At 40.3% G+C, this 15,107-nt stretch overlaps 2 protein-coding genes across 15 annotated transcripts in view; one reads left to right on the plus strand and one right to left on the minus strand.

The window, feature by feature from the left end:
• Positions 1 to 14,151, minus strand: part of CAPZA1 (capping actin protein of muscle Z-line subunit alpha 1) — a 44,287-nt gene extending 30,136 nt beyond the window's left edge. Inside the window, exon 1 of the mRNA XM_027536168.1 lies at positions 14,049 to 14,151. Coding sequence (XP_027391969.1) covers positions 14,049 to 14,087 — 39 coding nt within the window. The 5' untranslated portion in view covers positions 14,088 to 14,151. The remainder of the gene's footprint in view (positions 1 to 14,048) is intronic.
• A 42-nt stretch (positions 14,152 to 14,193) lies between these two features.
• The window catches only part of ST7L (suppression of tumorigenicity 7 like), a 143,140-nt gene continuing 142,226 nt past the window's right edge, over positions 14,194 to 15,107 (plus strand). For 5 of the 14 annotated variants that reach the window (XM_027536151.1, XM_027536150.1, XM_027536154.1 and 2 more), the window contains exon 1: positions 14,819 to 15,062. In XM_027536151.1, coding sequence (XP_027391952.1) covers positions 14,858 to 15,062 — 205 coding nt within the window. In that variant the 5' untranslated portion in view covers positions 14,819 to 14,857. Of the gene's footprint in view, positions 14,543 to 14,816; positions 15,063 to 15,107 lie in introns of those variants that run through there. The other 9 variants (XM_027536157.1, XM_027536156.1, XM_027536165.1 and 6 more) reach the window with 8 other exon arrangements.

Raw genomic sequence — 15,107 nt, forward strand, 5'->3', positions numbered from 1 at the left:
AGACAAAACTTTGCATGTCAAAGTTGCAGTTGTCACAAAGTTGGGAGGGATAAACAGAATGATAAACAACTTTAAAAGTCCAAATTTTATCATCCAGTCTCAAAACTGAGTCAAAACTAACAAGACGAAATTTAAGAGAGAGAAACAAAATCATGGGAACAAGCAGAAGGAGAAAGAGAAGTGGCAGAGTGGCTGTTAATTGCAAAAATATTTTTGCTGCAATACAGATGAGGGATGGGACCTCCCTATGGTCCAGTGGTTAAGAATGTGCCTGCCAATGCAGGGGACATGGGTTTGATCTCTGGTCCAGGAAGATCCCACATGCCATGGAGCAACTAAGCCTATGCACCATAACTACTGAGCCTGTGTTCTAAAGCCCAGGAACAGCAATTATTGAGCACATGCGCTGCAACTACTGGAGCCCATGCGTAGAGCCTGTGCTCTGCGACAAGAGAAGCCACGGCAATGAGAAGCCTGTGCACTACAACTAGAGTAGCCCCCACTCACCACAACTAGAGAAAAGCCCATGCAGCAACGAAGACCCAGCACAGACAAAAATAAGTAAATACAAATTTTTAAAAAGTCCTTGTTTCATAAAGTAAGTTTCACTGTACATAACATTCATATGATAGTATCTGCAGTAAAGCGTGTATTTTAAAGGGGGAGAAGCTCAAGTCTCATTAATTCCATGGAATGCATTGTATTGTATTTCTAACCCAAACAGGGGGAATTTAAAGTCTGTAAGTATCAATCAAAGTTTTCTTATATTTCAGTTTCTTCTCTTTTCCTATCATCTTACTTTTCCAAAAAGGCAAATAAAGCAAAACACTCAATCCTTGCAAGATTCAAAATTTCATTTTTTTATTGCTAATATTTGTACTGAAGTTTAACCATCAAACCAAGAAGGTAATATATCCTATTGTTTCCCAGAAGCTGCTAGTTTTAATTTTAGTAAGAAACTTTAGAAAATTATTAGAAAAATAAATTTATGAAATTTTTATAAAACTCCCATTTTTAGTTTACTAATCTTTTTTTTCCTTGGGTGTGCCATACAGTTTGTGGGACCTTAGTTCCCTGACCAGGGATTGCACCCAAACCCTCAGTAGTAAAAGCAGACTCCTAACCACTGGACTGCTGGGGAATTCCCCTAAATAATTTTTTAATAACAGACCCCAAATATTTCAACATTACATCTATTCATAACCACCTTTTAAAATAATTTCCTTAACAAAAGAATTTCAAGTTGAATATTTAACAACTGTCAATGTTGGGAAAGTAATTCCAGACAGGCAGTGAAGAAATTTTTCACTAGATAATATCCATATTCCAGTTACCCACAAGGCCGAGGTCAGTTTATACTGCCCAAGTTTTGTATACTTCAGGAATGAAATCACTGCCAGCGAGTAACCTTTGTCTCCTTCATTAGTCTATTAAGTGTATTAACGACTTTGTATCTGGGCCTTTACTCACACTATCCTCGTGCCTCTCTTTTCATCTCTGTCTAAATCAGTCCTACTTTTTAAAGCTGGGCCATCTGTTTCTTTCAAAGATATTTTCTCCATTACTAAAGCCTCAAGAATCCTGTTTCTTCTACCAAACTTTTGAACACTTATCACAGCACCTATGTCAAGACTGTGGCAAAACATTTAAAATATAACATGGATGCTCAGTAAACGTCAGCTAGAGAAGACTGCTAGCAAGACAACTATGCTTTAAGTTATCAAACTGAACAAACCCTTCAAATTACTGAGAAAATCATTCCTCTCTTTCAGAAGTTCTTTGGGTCCTACTCATCTAATGTTCCCCATCACTACAATCTTCATCAGTATTGATAAACAGAAACAACTTTTTCTTGACCACAAGTTTTTCAAAGTGACCATTCTGCTTCCCTTTAAACTGATCTTTCAAAGTTTACTTTGATCATCTTTCAAAGTTTCCTCATGTTCTCAACTAGACTATACTTCAAAACAGAGTAGTAAATTGTGCTTTTGTAAATGTTTACTTATTTTTATTCTACAACGTTCCAGAACTATTGAAGGATAAGTAGCTGCATTCCTTCTCCAGAAAGATACTACTTTATTTTATCCTAGTAAGAAAGTTCTATCTGTATAGAATTCAATGTTATTTCTTAAGAGAGTTTTTCCTATTTGAAGATATTTAGGATGTCATTGCTGCTGTTATTATTTTGGATTGTAAGACTGTTTTTTCTAAGGGCAGTTTCAGGTTCACAGCAACACTGAAAGGAACATACAGGGACTTCCCATATACCTGTCTCCCTTCCCCCGCCAGCATACCCTGTCCGACTCTTGCAACCCCATGGACTGTAGCCCACCAGGCTCCTCTGTCCTTGGAATTCTCCAGGCAAGAATACTGGAGTTGGTTGTTATTCCCTTCTCCGGGGGATCTTCCCAGCCCAGGGATGGAACACAGGTCTCCTGTATTGCAGGGAGACTCTTTATCGCCCGAGCCCCCAGGAAGCCCAACACTGTCCCCCGGTGTGCACAGTCTTCCCCATTATTAAGATCCCCACCAGAGTGGCACATTTGCTACAACTGATGAATCTACACTGACACATCATTATCACCCAAAGCCCAAGGCCTACATTAGGGTTCACTCTTTGCGGTGCACACTCTGTGGATGTGGACAAACGTATCCACCATTATAGTATCATACAGAGTATTTCCTAAAAAACCTCTGTGCTTTAAAACAAAACATAACAAAAAAAAACCCTCTGCGCTTTGCCTCTTCATTCCTCTCTCCTCCAGGATGTTATCTGTTTTTGTTTTTTTCTTTAATACACCTTGCTTCGGTGTAGTTCATTTTCTGGGTCTGGTTCTAAGGTTTTCAGAGTATCAACAATAAACTCACTGGGTCAATTATTTAATAGATGCAAATTCCAAGCTGTTGACATGCATGTATTTCAGTATCAAACTGGCTCCAGAATTCCAGTTTCACTGCCTTTATCAAACAAAATCCCTGCTAGCTAAGAGTCCCCAGAGGCTAGTGAGAATTTAATTTGGGGTATAAGTTGAGGGGAAAAAAATACATTTTCAGTGATCTCCAGGAAGTGGAATAAAGATTTCACTAAATTCCAAATAAGCTAAATGCTTTCTTCCCAGTTTAGATCTGGAGATACTACAAAGAGTCAGAATGCAATTAGGGGAATTCCCTGGCAGTCAAGTGGTTAGGACTCTGTGCTCTCACTATCAGGGGCATGGGATCGATCCCTGGTTGGGCAACTAAGATCTCACAAGCTGTGCGGCATTCCATCCCCCCACCAACAAAAAAGAGAGAAAATTTTAGACGTATATAGTTGATTTTGATTTATCATTATCCATAAAGTCTAAGGTTTAAAAGGATAGTTATGTCTAAATTATAATCAACATTATAAAAATAGATCATGACACTTTCAAATAATTTGTTCCATGCTTACTCTTTAAAAAGTCATTTCAAGTTTTTCTTAGAAACTGTTCTAGTAGTAACCAATTACAAGTTTGGGTATATGTAGACAAACAGGTAAGGAAGGTAGACACGTTTAAAGAAATTTCATTAAAAAAAAATTCTACCAACACTAAGGAAAATCGCTTGAAGATTTACTAAAGTAATAATGTAACACGCATAAGCGTGCCAAAGACCTCCTCCTTGTCCAAACTTTAGTCAGGCTCCTCTGAGCCCTCTTCTCAACTAGGCCTTTATCTTGGCCCCCTCTTGTCTATGGCCTTGCCTAGCCCAGTCTTAGCAAGAATCCTGCTGTCAGTTTAAAGAGAATTCCCCAACTCTGGATATCTGATCAAGCTCTACATCTCCAACCTCTGATGTATAAGTCCTTGATCTGCCAGTGAGCAGGAATCCTTCTACCCTGATGTCTCCTATTCGTACTTTTCCATTTATGCCCCCCTCTCCACCCCAGCCACGAAATTGCTTGTTGGCTATAAATCTCCATCGGTCTTTGCTTATTTGGAGCTGATCTCAATCTCTCTCCCCTAATACAAAAGTATAAAATTAAAGCCTCTTATCATTCTAGCAAGTGTCAGATTGGTTTTCCTTAACAGAAGTCAGCACTGAATTTTACACTGTATAACGTGTAAGTAAAACGTACTTCACCATAAAATTTACATTTAAAAACCAAAAAATAGCTATTTTATTTTCTAGTTATTTTTCCCATCCATTCCCTTTTAATTTACAACTTCTCTATGCACCAAATTAGAAGGATATCCTTATTCCTTAGTCCTCATTCTGGACTTTCCTAATAAACGACACCCAAGATGTCAATAAAAAGATTTCCAAGTATATACCTTAATTGGTCATTTAGAAGTTCAGTGTAAGTGATAAAGCCTTAAGTCATCATTAAAAAAAAAAAGAATTGGCCCAATCTTAGTCAAGATTAAAAAAACCATCTTATCTAAAATCCAAAACAGCATTGAGATATATATATATATATATATATATATGAAAGGAGGGAAAGAACTCTACTTGGCTTAATTAGAGGATATGCCTGAATGTCTAGATCAATAACTGAGGAAATATAGAAGTCTGAGATAAAATGTTCTAATGAGTTAGGAAGAAAGATTAAAGTGAGTGCAAAGATCACATAAGCAACATGTTGCTGAGGAGCTTAAATCTGTTAAAACCCCCAACCCGAGGTGACTGGGCAGATAGGTAAAAATTTCCAAGTACAATGGCCAGATACAACGAGTATTGTTGTACTCGTACAACAGGACCAAATTAAGAAATGACGGGGAAATCCACACTGAACGCCTTGAGTTTCACGTGCCAAAAAGCAATGATGCAAATACGAAGTCCAAAAAGGTAGAGTTCAGCAGTGAGACACCACACTGGCTTGGAAACTGATGCAGTCAGAAGCAAGAAGCATTTTCCCCTTTAAGAGACGATGCACCTGGTATTTTAGTGTATTTCTATCTTAAAAGTGTGTCTTTTTTTTAACCAACTTTTTCTCTTTTTTTTTAAAAATCACTGGGAGTCAGACATGGTTTCACATGCCGGCTTTAACACTTAATTACTTGGGTCTTAGTTTCTTCATCTGTGAGTATAATACCTGCTCATATATCTAGCACTACTTTGCCTGGAGAATCCCATCGGACAGAGGAGCCTGGCGGGCTGTGGTCCATGGGGTCGCACAAAGTTGGTCGGACACGACTTAAGTGACTGAGCATGCACGCATTTTAAGAATCCAACGAAGTAACATGAGACAGACATAGCAGATACTTAACTTTCTTTCCCTAAGCAAACGCCTAGATATTATTAAATCTTTATGTTTACCAATTTGTTCATTCACTCGGACAAAAAGGAGAATGGCAAAAGAAGCAAGCCAACAAATTTCCTTTTGCCTTAATCCTTGGTTGTGAACAACAGCTATACAATTAGAATCACCTGGGGAAGTTTTAAAATGACTGATGCCTGGGTTCCACTCACAGACCTTCTGATGTAACAGATTTGGAGGACAGTTTGGGCACCGGAATTTTTTAAAGATTCTTTGGGTGATTCTCAAGTCCTGTCAAGGTTGAAAGCCACTACCTTAGCTAATATGAAGTGCACATCTTCATGGTGGACACAAATAATGTAAGATATGCACATAGTCAGCATCCTAGCTTTTCAACTTTTGTAAATTTTACCAGTGTTAGCAAAACAACTTATACAAACAATAGCCCTCAACAAAGATGTCAATCATTTAAAAATAATTATAATTCAAAGCAGCAAAATTGCCAAGTCAGTATTACAGACTATACAACACAGAATTTGAGGAGATGGATATGGGTTGGGTTTGTTAAAGACAACTACAAGGGGAAGGCGGGATCTAAGCTATGCTCTACAAAGTGCTTTAAATAGTAGGGGGAGAAAAAAAGAGGCTATTACAAATAAGGGAACTGGTTAAGAATGAAAAAGGGTAGGAGAAAAAATTGTTTTGTCAGTTCGGCAGAAACAGATTTATCTGTGATGTAAGATGAGTCAGATGGCAGCAATTATGTTAACATCAAATCTGGTTTTATTCTGTAGGTAATGGAGAACTGCCAAAGCCTTCTGTGTGGGAAGCTCCATTGACAAAAATTAATCTGTAAGTACAGGAGTTCTCAATATGGCTTCACAAAACTTGGAAATCAGTCTGCCCTCTAAGAGTTAGTTAACTGTGAAATTAAGAAAGATACTATCAAAGCAAGACACATTTATTTCTTTATTCACCAAATATTTGAAGGACTACTATGAAGGCACTGTTTTAGGTAATGGTGATTCAACAGCACATGGTCCTTACAGAGCTACATTCTAGTGGGTAAAGAGACAACAGATAAGATTAAACAACTAAACTACATGGTATGCTGCTGCTGCTAGTGATAAATGCTAAGAAATAATTATAAAGCAGGGAAAGGGGATGTGAAATGGTAGACTGGAACTGGACAGAGTGATCACAGAGGGCTTCACTAAGAAGGTAACTTTTGATGAAATATCTGAAGAAGTGAGGAATAAAGAAAGAAAAGAACTCCAAAGAACAGAGCAAATGCAAAGACGCATTAAGTCAAGATGTGTTTGGCCAGATGAGTCTAGGTAGGAGATAAAGTCAGAGAAGTGAGCACTAAAGAGATAAAACCGCAGATTCGTAGGGACTTGCAGTCAGAGTGAGAACTTTCATTCTGAAGAACATGGGAAGCAATTGGAGGATTTTGAGCAGAAGAGTGACACATTCTGCCTTATATTTTTTTAACCAGATCACCCTGAGTGGTTCCTTGAGGATAGACTGCCTACAGAGGGACAAAAGCACAAGCAGACTAGAGACAAGGCCAGTACAATCAACTATTTGGGAAACCACAGTGTGTCCTTTGTGGCTCAGCTGGTAAAGAATTTGCCTGCAATGTGGGAGACCTGGGTTCGATCCTTGGGTTGGGAAGATCGCCTGGAGAAGGGAAAGGCTACCCACTCCAGTACTCTGGCCTGGAGAATTCCATGGACTGTATAGTCCCTGGGGTCACAAAGAGTCAGACATGACTGAGCGACTTTGACTTTTCTTCCAGAGTGGTTGAAATTAGGATATGGTTAAAAAAAAAAAAAAAAAAGAGTCAAGTTCTAGGTATGTTTTGAAGGCATAGCCTAAAGGATTTGCTAATGGACCTACAGGAATCAAAGACACTAAACTTTTTGGCCTGAGCAACTGAAGAATGAAATGCCATTAACTAAGCAGGGATTCCAACTGCAGGAGAAACTGTAATATGCCAAACTTGATATATACGGGTTTCCTTCCAGTCTCGTAAAATCTGTCAAGAGAAAGTCCACTGCTGTTAAAAGTCAGAAGGCGCCCTACACAAAGATCGGACATGGTCTGGGTGTTGGGTATATATCCCTACAATAGGAGAAAATGCCATTAAAATGTTAGATTGTATAGTTAACTTCCCTGGCTTGACTCCATGCTTAAATTGAAAAAACTGTCATTTGATTTCTTATGTATTTGATCTACTAATAATCTAGCCCCTCCTATATTTATTAAATTAGTTGCTACCCTGTTCCTAAACACTAGTTTCATCAGCCTAGCTAATAAAGGTTTGTCCTTACTATTCTGATGAATCAAGCTTCTGAACTTAACTGGCAAAGGATTAAGATATGGATAGTAGCTCTGGAGTTGCACAATAATTATTGGGAAGCTTATTAAAAATAGATTCCCAAGAATTTATCCCTCCAAATTCTGATGCAGCTGGTCTGAAAAGAACCCAGAAATCTTGCTTTAGAAAGAAACACGTTAAGCGTTGCTGCTGTAGGCAATAATGTTGAGGTTCTGAAGAAGGCAGTGCCCTTGGCCTTGTCATGAGGACTTACAAGATCTTTAAACTTTTAAAGTTATGTTTCTCGACACCTTGGTTTTTTTTTTTTTAAACACCTTGGTTTTATAACATATTTTAAATACTAGGATTCTTGGTGACGTATTTGTAGAAGCTCAAAAGAGCACTATGCAAATATGGTAGTAATTTTTTTTTGGCTGTGCCACACACTTGCAGGATCTTAGTTCCCAGACCAGGGATTGAACCTGGGCCCACAGTAGTGAAAGCACAGAGTGCTAACCACTGGTAAATAAAACTGAAATAAATAAATAAAATAGAAAAGAGACTGGTAATACTGGCTGCCGCTCAGGGGAACTTGGTGGCTGGAAAGTGGGTGGGAGGGGACTTTTTACTCATGTCCTTTTCTACCATTTAAATTTTATGCATCTGATTATAGCTCCTATATACTGAAAATAATTTTAAAAAGACTCATGGAAATAGAAGAATAAAGTCTAATGATAGGAAGAAGAATTTATAAGACTGAAATACTAACTGAACATGAGAAGAGAGGTTATGGGTGAAACAGATGATGACAACGTTCTGAGTCTTTGTGACTAAACAAGAATAATGGTGGAAAGAACAGAAATGCAGAGGTTGGCAGGAGGTTCTGATAAAGGGAGAAGGGGAAATAACAGTAAGTATGTATTCAAATCATCACCTAGTTCAGAGATCCCCAAGTAGTAAAACTGGCTTATCAAAAAATTATCATAACTAGTTTCCCCCATCCAAGGTTTTTACCTTCAGGAATTGCTCCACATAAGGACTTTCTTTTTTTTTTTTGCAAAAAGATGAAGGAATTCGTGCACTTGAGACAGACAAGAGTAATGACACCTGATTCTATGTGTTTTTCTGAGCTCTAAAGGAAAGGACTTATGAAGGAAAAACTTTTATTAGGAGTTTTGCAAGGTATACATAGTCAGCCCTCTGTACCCATGAGTGCAGAAACAGAGAACTACCAACAAAGGTCCAGCTAGTCAAGGCTATGGTTTTTTCTGTGGTCATGTATGGATGTGAGAGTTGGACTGTGAAAAAAGCTGAGTGCCGAAGAATTGATGCTTTTGAACTGTGGTGTTGGAGAAGACTCTTGAGAGTCCCTTGGACTGCAAGGAGATCCAACCAGTCCATTCTGAAGGACATCAGCCCTGGGATTTCTTTGGAAGGAATGATGCTAAAGCTGAAACTCCAGTACTCTGGCCACCTCATGCGAAGAGCTGACTCATTGGAAAAGACTCTGATGCTGGGAGGGATTGGGGGCAGGAGGAGGAGGGGACGACAGAGGATGAGATGGCTGGATGGCATCACTGACTCGATGGACGTGAGTCTGAGTGAACTCCAGGAGTTGGTGATGGATAGGGAGGCCTGGCATGCTGCGATTCATGGGGTCGCAAAGAGTTGGACACGACTGAGCGACTGATCTGATCTGATCTGAACCTTACTACCTCTTATATGAGGGACTTGAACATCTGCAGATTTTGGCATGGGCGGGGGGGTCCCCTGAAACCACTCCCCCAAATACCCAGGGACAACTGTATAGATACTAATTTTGATATGCAATATGGCTTCAAAATTTTATTGAATTTACTAGGAAAATGCTCACAAGGGGATCAAAGATTCTTAGCAGTGTCGTGACAGAGCACCATGACAGAGTAACTGCAGTAGATGCTTAGGCATTATGTATGCCCAAAGAGGCACCCATAGTGTGGACATGTTCCTGAACACAAGAAATATCTACAGATTACCAGAAATAATTGGGGAAAGGGAATGAGGGAGCATGAGCCAGGGAAATACAAAAATGAATGAAGCTGTGACTGATTGGTGTCTTTCATGCCAATAGCTTGGGCCTATACTATGTACCTGGTGCTCTGCTAGGCACTAGATAAATCCTTGCAGTAACCAAGGATTTCACAGCTTCGTTATCAGGGCAAATGTGCCAAAGCAGATAATGACAGAAACTCCTGGAACATTTTAACATTTCAGTTTTTAAAACAGAGTTTGTTGTTTTAATTTAAAGAGTTTGAAAAGTTCATTAAACTTTGTTCAGTCAGTTTGATCCAATTCCCCTTACCTATATTAAAAGAAAACTTTCAAGGTCCACCTATTTTAGAAGAAAACTTTCAAGGCTCAGAGAGAAGTGATTTTTCCAAAATCACATTGGTAGCTAACAGCACAGCAAGAAGAGACCAAATATCCTGAGGCTTATTCTTTCCCACTACCCAACAATACCTCATTTATAGTTCATTAAATAGGGGACTTCCCTGGTAGTCCAGTGGTTAAGGATCTGCCTTCCAAAGCAGGGGACTCAGGTTTGATCCCTGGTTGGGGAACTAAGATCCCACATGCTGCAGGAAAACTAAGCCTCTGTGCCACAACTAGAAAAGGCTATGTGCTGCAACAAAGACCCAGAACACACACCTCCCCCACCCCGCCAACTTCATGTGGGCCTCCTGCCACATTTTGGTCCACTGTGGCCCCGCTGTCATCACTGGGCTCAATGCAAAGCTCCCATTGCGGGGCGCCTCCTCCCAGGGTCACCAGGAACAGGAGTGCAACAGAGTCAGCAGAGCAGACTTGAGGGACCCGGGTCCCAAGCTCCACCCAGGGTCTCCGCACATGCCCTTGCCCAGGAGGCAGCCGCTCCTCCCACACCTGGCTCAGCCCTTTCAGGGACAGCGTCTGCCCCGGCAATGAATCTAATATAATTCATTAAATGAATTACTCTGATTTTTTTTCATTCATGGATATGTTAAAAATAGTATAGTGAGAAAAGCATGGCTTCTGAATCAGACTAACCTGGGGTCTGAATTTTTTGACAAATGCTTTGCTTAGCTTTAAGGCTGGTCCTAATAAAATAGCTAGATGTTCTTGAAGAAATATAATAAACCTACACTCTTCACCAAAAATGGGCGCCTGAGTTTGTACCTGCTTAGGCTTTGTGCTCCTGTCCAAGATTTTGTAACAGATTATATGAATACTACTCAGCAAAGCCAACAGAAGATTTAAAAACAGTAGTATTAATTCTAATGAATAACTTGTTACAAAATAGCCATAGTCATTAAGCTTTAGGGTTTACTTTACTCTAAAGAGTAATAACTCACCTAGTAAATTAAGGAGGTATCACATAATCAAGGAAATCCACTTTAAAAGTATAAGTATCTTCATGATCTCTAACAAAGCCTTCAAATTTCATCATCTATTTACAACATTTTCCACATCTCTCCTATATAATTTTGATAAACCCATTTCTCAAGAAGTGTCTTAAAGACGGTATTATCTAAACTTAAAGCATAGAGATCCAATTTTCAGTTATGGTACTTCTGAAGCTGTACACAAACATTACACTTGTTAGGTTGAAGAAAAAAATGTACCAGTGGCACTTTTTTCAACCCTAAAATTCTGTGTGCATTTATGTGTTTAAAATGCTGAATCATGAAATAAAGGAAACAGTCAGTGCAAAGAATCCAAACAAGTAGTTTATCTCATACCCAAATTTCCTAATTATGGCATCTTTTCATTTTGGTCTTGTAAAGCATTTGGAACCATGTAACTGAAGACTCTAAGTACTAGATGAGTAGAGCTCATTCTCAGAAACTGAATTCTAGAATAAAACTAAAAGTATTTATTTTTGCAAGTTATTACACTTTCAACTTCCTGTTTTATTTAGGCAGCTCATCATGACCATTTCAGGTAACAATGCAGAAGCTAAAAAACCCAACTTCCTCTTTATAAAGTGACAAAAACTTCAGCAGTTAGTTATGATAATGGTTGGTTTTACTAGCTTTTACAGAAATACTTGCAAGGAAATCAGAGGCCATCACCACCAAATTCACCTTTGGGCTCACTGTTTTCAGAAAATATAACAAAGATAAAAAGCAGTATTAAAATATATTTGGCATCATGACACATGTGTGCTACAAAAAATAAAATCAAATGTAGTTGAGATCTTAGTTAATAAAAGAAAAAAATGAAAATTTTACAGCACCCTCAAGGAAGAATCAATATACAAACTAAGGCTGAAAATATCTTTTTTATAATAGTGCCTTGGTTGTGAAAGTTTTGTACAACAAGCATCTTGTTTATGAATGCTAAGGTAGTCATACCAACAAGTCTTTTCAAGAAAATACTTTTTCAGTTCTTGAATTCAGTTGAAAGGCCTGGAGGAAAAGAGGTCAAGTATAAAGCTGAAGGAAAATGGAAGTAATATTTGAAGTCAAAACCCTTTATTTTCACCTACTGATCCACAATAGAGAAATGCATATCGGTTCATCTCTAGGAATAAAGAATCTAACAAAATTTCAGTAATCTCAGTCATATGGATTTATTACATGAGATTTTTTTTATATCAGCTATTCTTGGTTATCTACTCTAATGAAGACAATGCAGTTAATCTAAAACCTGTTTACTGAATATAAAATTCATCAACATTTTTTGGGCAGTAGATTTACCTTACTAATTATGATTTGCTTGCTATGTCATTATTAAAATTAAACTACAAAAGAAGTATGCTGGGAGATAAGAGAAAACTGGTCACACATCTGCTGCTATAAAATTAAGGCTATTTTTTTAATGTCACTAATTTCAACACTGTTAATATCCAGAGACATCTTAATTTACACTTCGAAGTATGTATTTTTCCTCCAAGTATAATTAAAAAGGCATTCTAACCCTGTGTCAAAAACAAAAACCCAACACTGGTAAACTTCAAAGTTTATCATCTTAAATTCCTAGTGAAATTCTGCTTAAGTGGATCATCAGTTGGCCTAACAAATGCTTTGCTATCCCATGATTTTCACTGTAATTTAACTTCATCTGAATTATAACTTTTTGCCTTTAGAATAAACACTTTATTATATTAACAGTTTTCTCTCTAGCGTTAAGTTCACATACAGTATAAAATGCCCTTGCCCCGCTAAATCTTACATTTATGAGAATCGATTTCCAAGTAAGAGGAAATCTAATTCTTAAGTGTTGTTCAATGGCTTGTGAATGTTCAGCGCTTTCTTCAGCATTTCAAAATGGCATGGTGTATATGATATATCAAGTTATTCCATACAGAGGACTCTTGGATCATAAACAGTCCAAGAAAACCCAGATACATTTACAGACCATTCAGAGGTATACATTTTGTAAGAGTCACTGTGGGAAATGCCTTGTCCTACTACGAATTATGTTGTGAAATCACTGTAATATTCACAAGTTCTAAAATCTTTAACCTATTTACTGAAAAGCCTGACAAACTGTTATGAAAAGTTTGCAGTTGTCAGGAAAAAAATTATTCCACCTAAGGTGGAATATTCTCTTAAGACACTTTTAAAGAAATAAGCATACAAATTACACATTGACAAGTTCAACTATAATCAAAGACATCACAGTGGAGCACGAAAAAAGGCAGGAAGCTTTGTCCAGACTTGCATGTGTTAACATTAAGTTTATGTGCGACAGAAAACCTTTCTCGAGTTAAAAAAGAAAGAATTCGTTGGCTAAACTTGTTAAGAAAAAAATCGAACACTGATTTTCAAAAATTATCGTCAAAAGACGCAAGGGACGGAGTCACTGCGGGGGCCGTATACATACAACCAAAGGAATGTTACAGAGAAAAGCGTGTTCAGATTCTGAGGCCAATGTCTCTGAGGCTTACACATTTATTACCGCGAGTTAGTTTAGCCGGTAGTATGTGGAAAAAGAGGTGTAGGACAGGTGGCCAAGATATTAGAGACCTCTCCCTGTCGAGGAGTCGTGACAGCAAGATCACTTCCTGGGGAAGGAGGAGCAAAAGGGAAGTTAAGAGGCCACCCTGACCAGGAAGTGACTCGCCCTAAACTAGCCCCAATCATATCTAAAAATGGGGGGATGGGGTGAGCCCCAACAGCTAAAGGCGGTAAAATAATTGCTTCTTGATTCGTCGCGACATCACCATCGCCCTCTCTCAAATACAAAAAGGGTCCACAGTCACAATTCAATAACGGAAAGTCTCTTCTCTCGCAGGAAGACCACTGGGTTGTGCCTCAGGCCCAGGAGTAAAAGAGTTGAGGAATGGGGAACTGGGGCCACCGTGAGGCAAAGGAAAGCCCCTAAAAGGGCAGCGAAGCGTCCCGACTGCGGAGAGCGTACGCCGGCACGGACCGAGAAGCTTCCTTCTCCTGGGGGCACTGCCGGGGTTCCCACCGCAGTCAGGTCGGGCCTCCCTACCCTGTCCCGGGAAGAGGCAAGAGAGAGAGGCGAACCCCTTACCTTCTCCTCATCCGACACCCGATCCTCGAAGTCGGCCATCTTGGGCTGCTCTGGCCCAGCCCGGCCCTGGCGCGAGGGAGGCTGGGAAGAAAGCCGAGTGATGGAATCACAGCGAGGGCCGTCCGAAGGACCCGCCCGGAAACGCCGACCGCGAGAGCGCCATGTCAGTTACGGACGGGGGTGATGGCTCCGGGCCCCGGCACCCACGGAGTCGGCTAACTTTAATTTTAAATCTAATATCTTTCTCACTGAGCTACACTCATTTCCCCACTTATTTTGGGGACGTTGGGAGCGTGTTTCGACTGGTATTGGCGCCAGAGCTGCAGCCATTTCCCTATTCATCTATGGGACGTTGGGAGAGTGTTTCGACTGGTATTGGCGCCCGAACTCCAGCCGACCAAATCGCTGTCGCTACACCTGTAGATTTTCCCAGTATCAGTGCTCTCCATGACAGCCGAGCCCAAAGGGCTTAGTGCTGCTCGGACTCTGGAACGGTTGGTGGTTTTTTCAACCCTAGGAATGGGGTGGAAGGCGACCCTCATTCGTCTGGAGGCTAAAACACTTAACTCCAGGGGTCACAGTTCAGTTCCTCCAAAATAGGTGCCGCCATCCGCCCTTTCCCTCCCTCGGAAGGAATAGGTAGCTCAGTCCTGGGGCGCTCCTCCACTTTTCAGATCTTCGTCCCCGTTCCCTGGGACTATCAGTTTTCACGGAGGCCAACTTTAGGTCCGCCACTATCCCAGGATTCCCGACTCCCGCTTTCCTGCCCTTCTCCCCTCCCAACTCCCGGCGCCAGCGGGAGCGGCAAGATGGCGGACGGTGACGGCTTAGGTGAAGCAGCGATTGCTGCGGCGTCTCCTGCCTCTGCTCCCGGCTTAAGCCCGTCGCTGGGCTGGAGGGAGCGGCTGCGGGCTGGTCTGGCGGGCACTGGGGCCTCACTGTGGTTCGTGGCGGGGCTGGGGCTGCTTTACGCTCTGAGGGTCCCGCTGAGGCTGTGTGAGAATTTAGCAGCGGGTGAGAGGCCCAGAGCTCCCCGGGGACGGGCGGCGGTGCGGGGTA

The sequence above is a fragment of the Bos indicus x Bos taurus genome, chromosome 3 (assembly GCF_003369695.1).
Source record: "Bos indicus x Bos taurus breed Angus x Brahman F1 hybrid chromosome 3, Bos_hybrid_MaternalHap_v2.0, whole genome shotgun sequence".
Classification (NCBI taxonomy): Eukaryota; Metazoa; Chordata; class Mammalia; order Artiodactyla; family Bovidae; genus Bos; species Bos indicus x Bos taurus.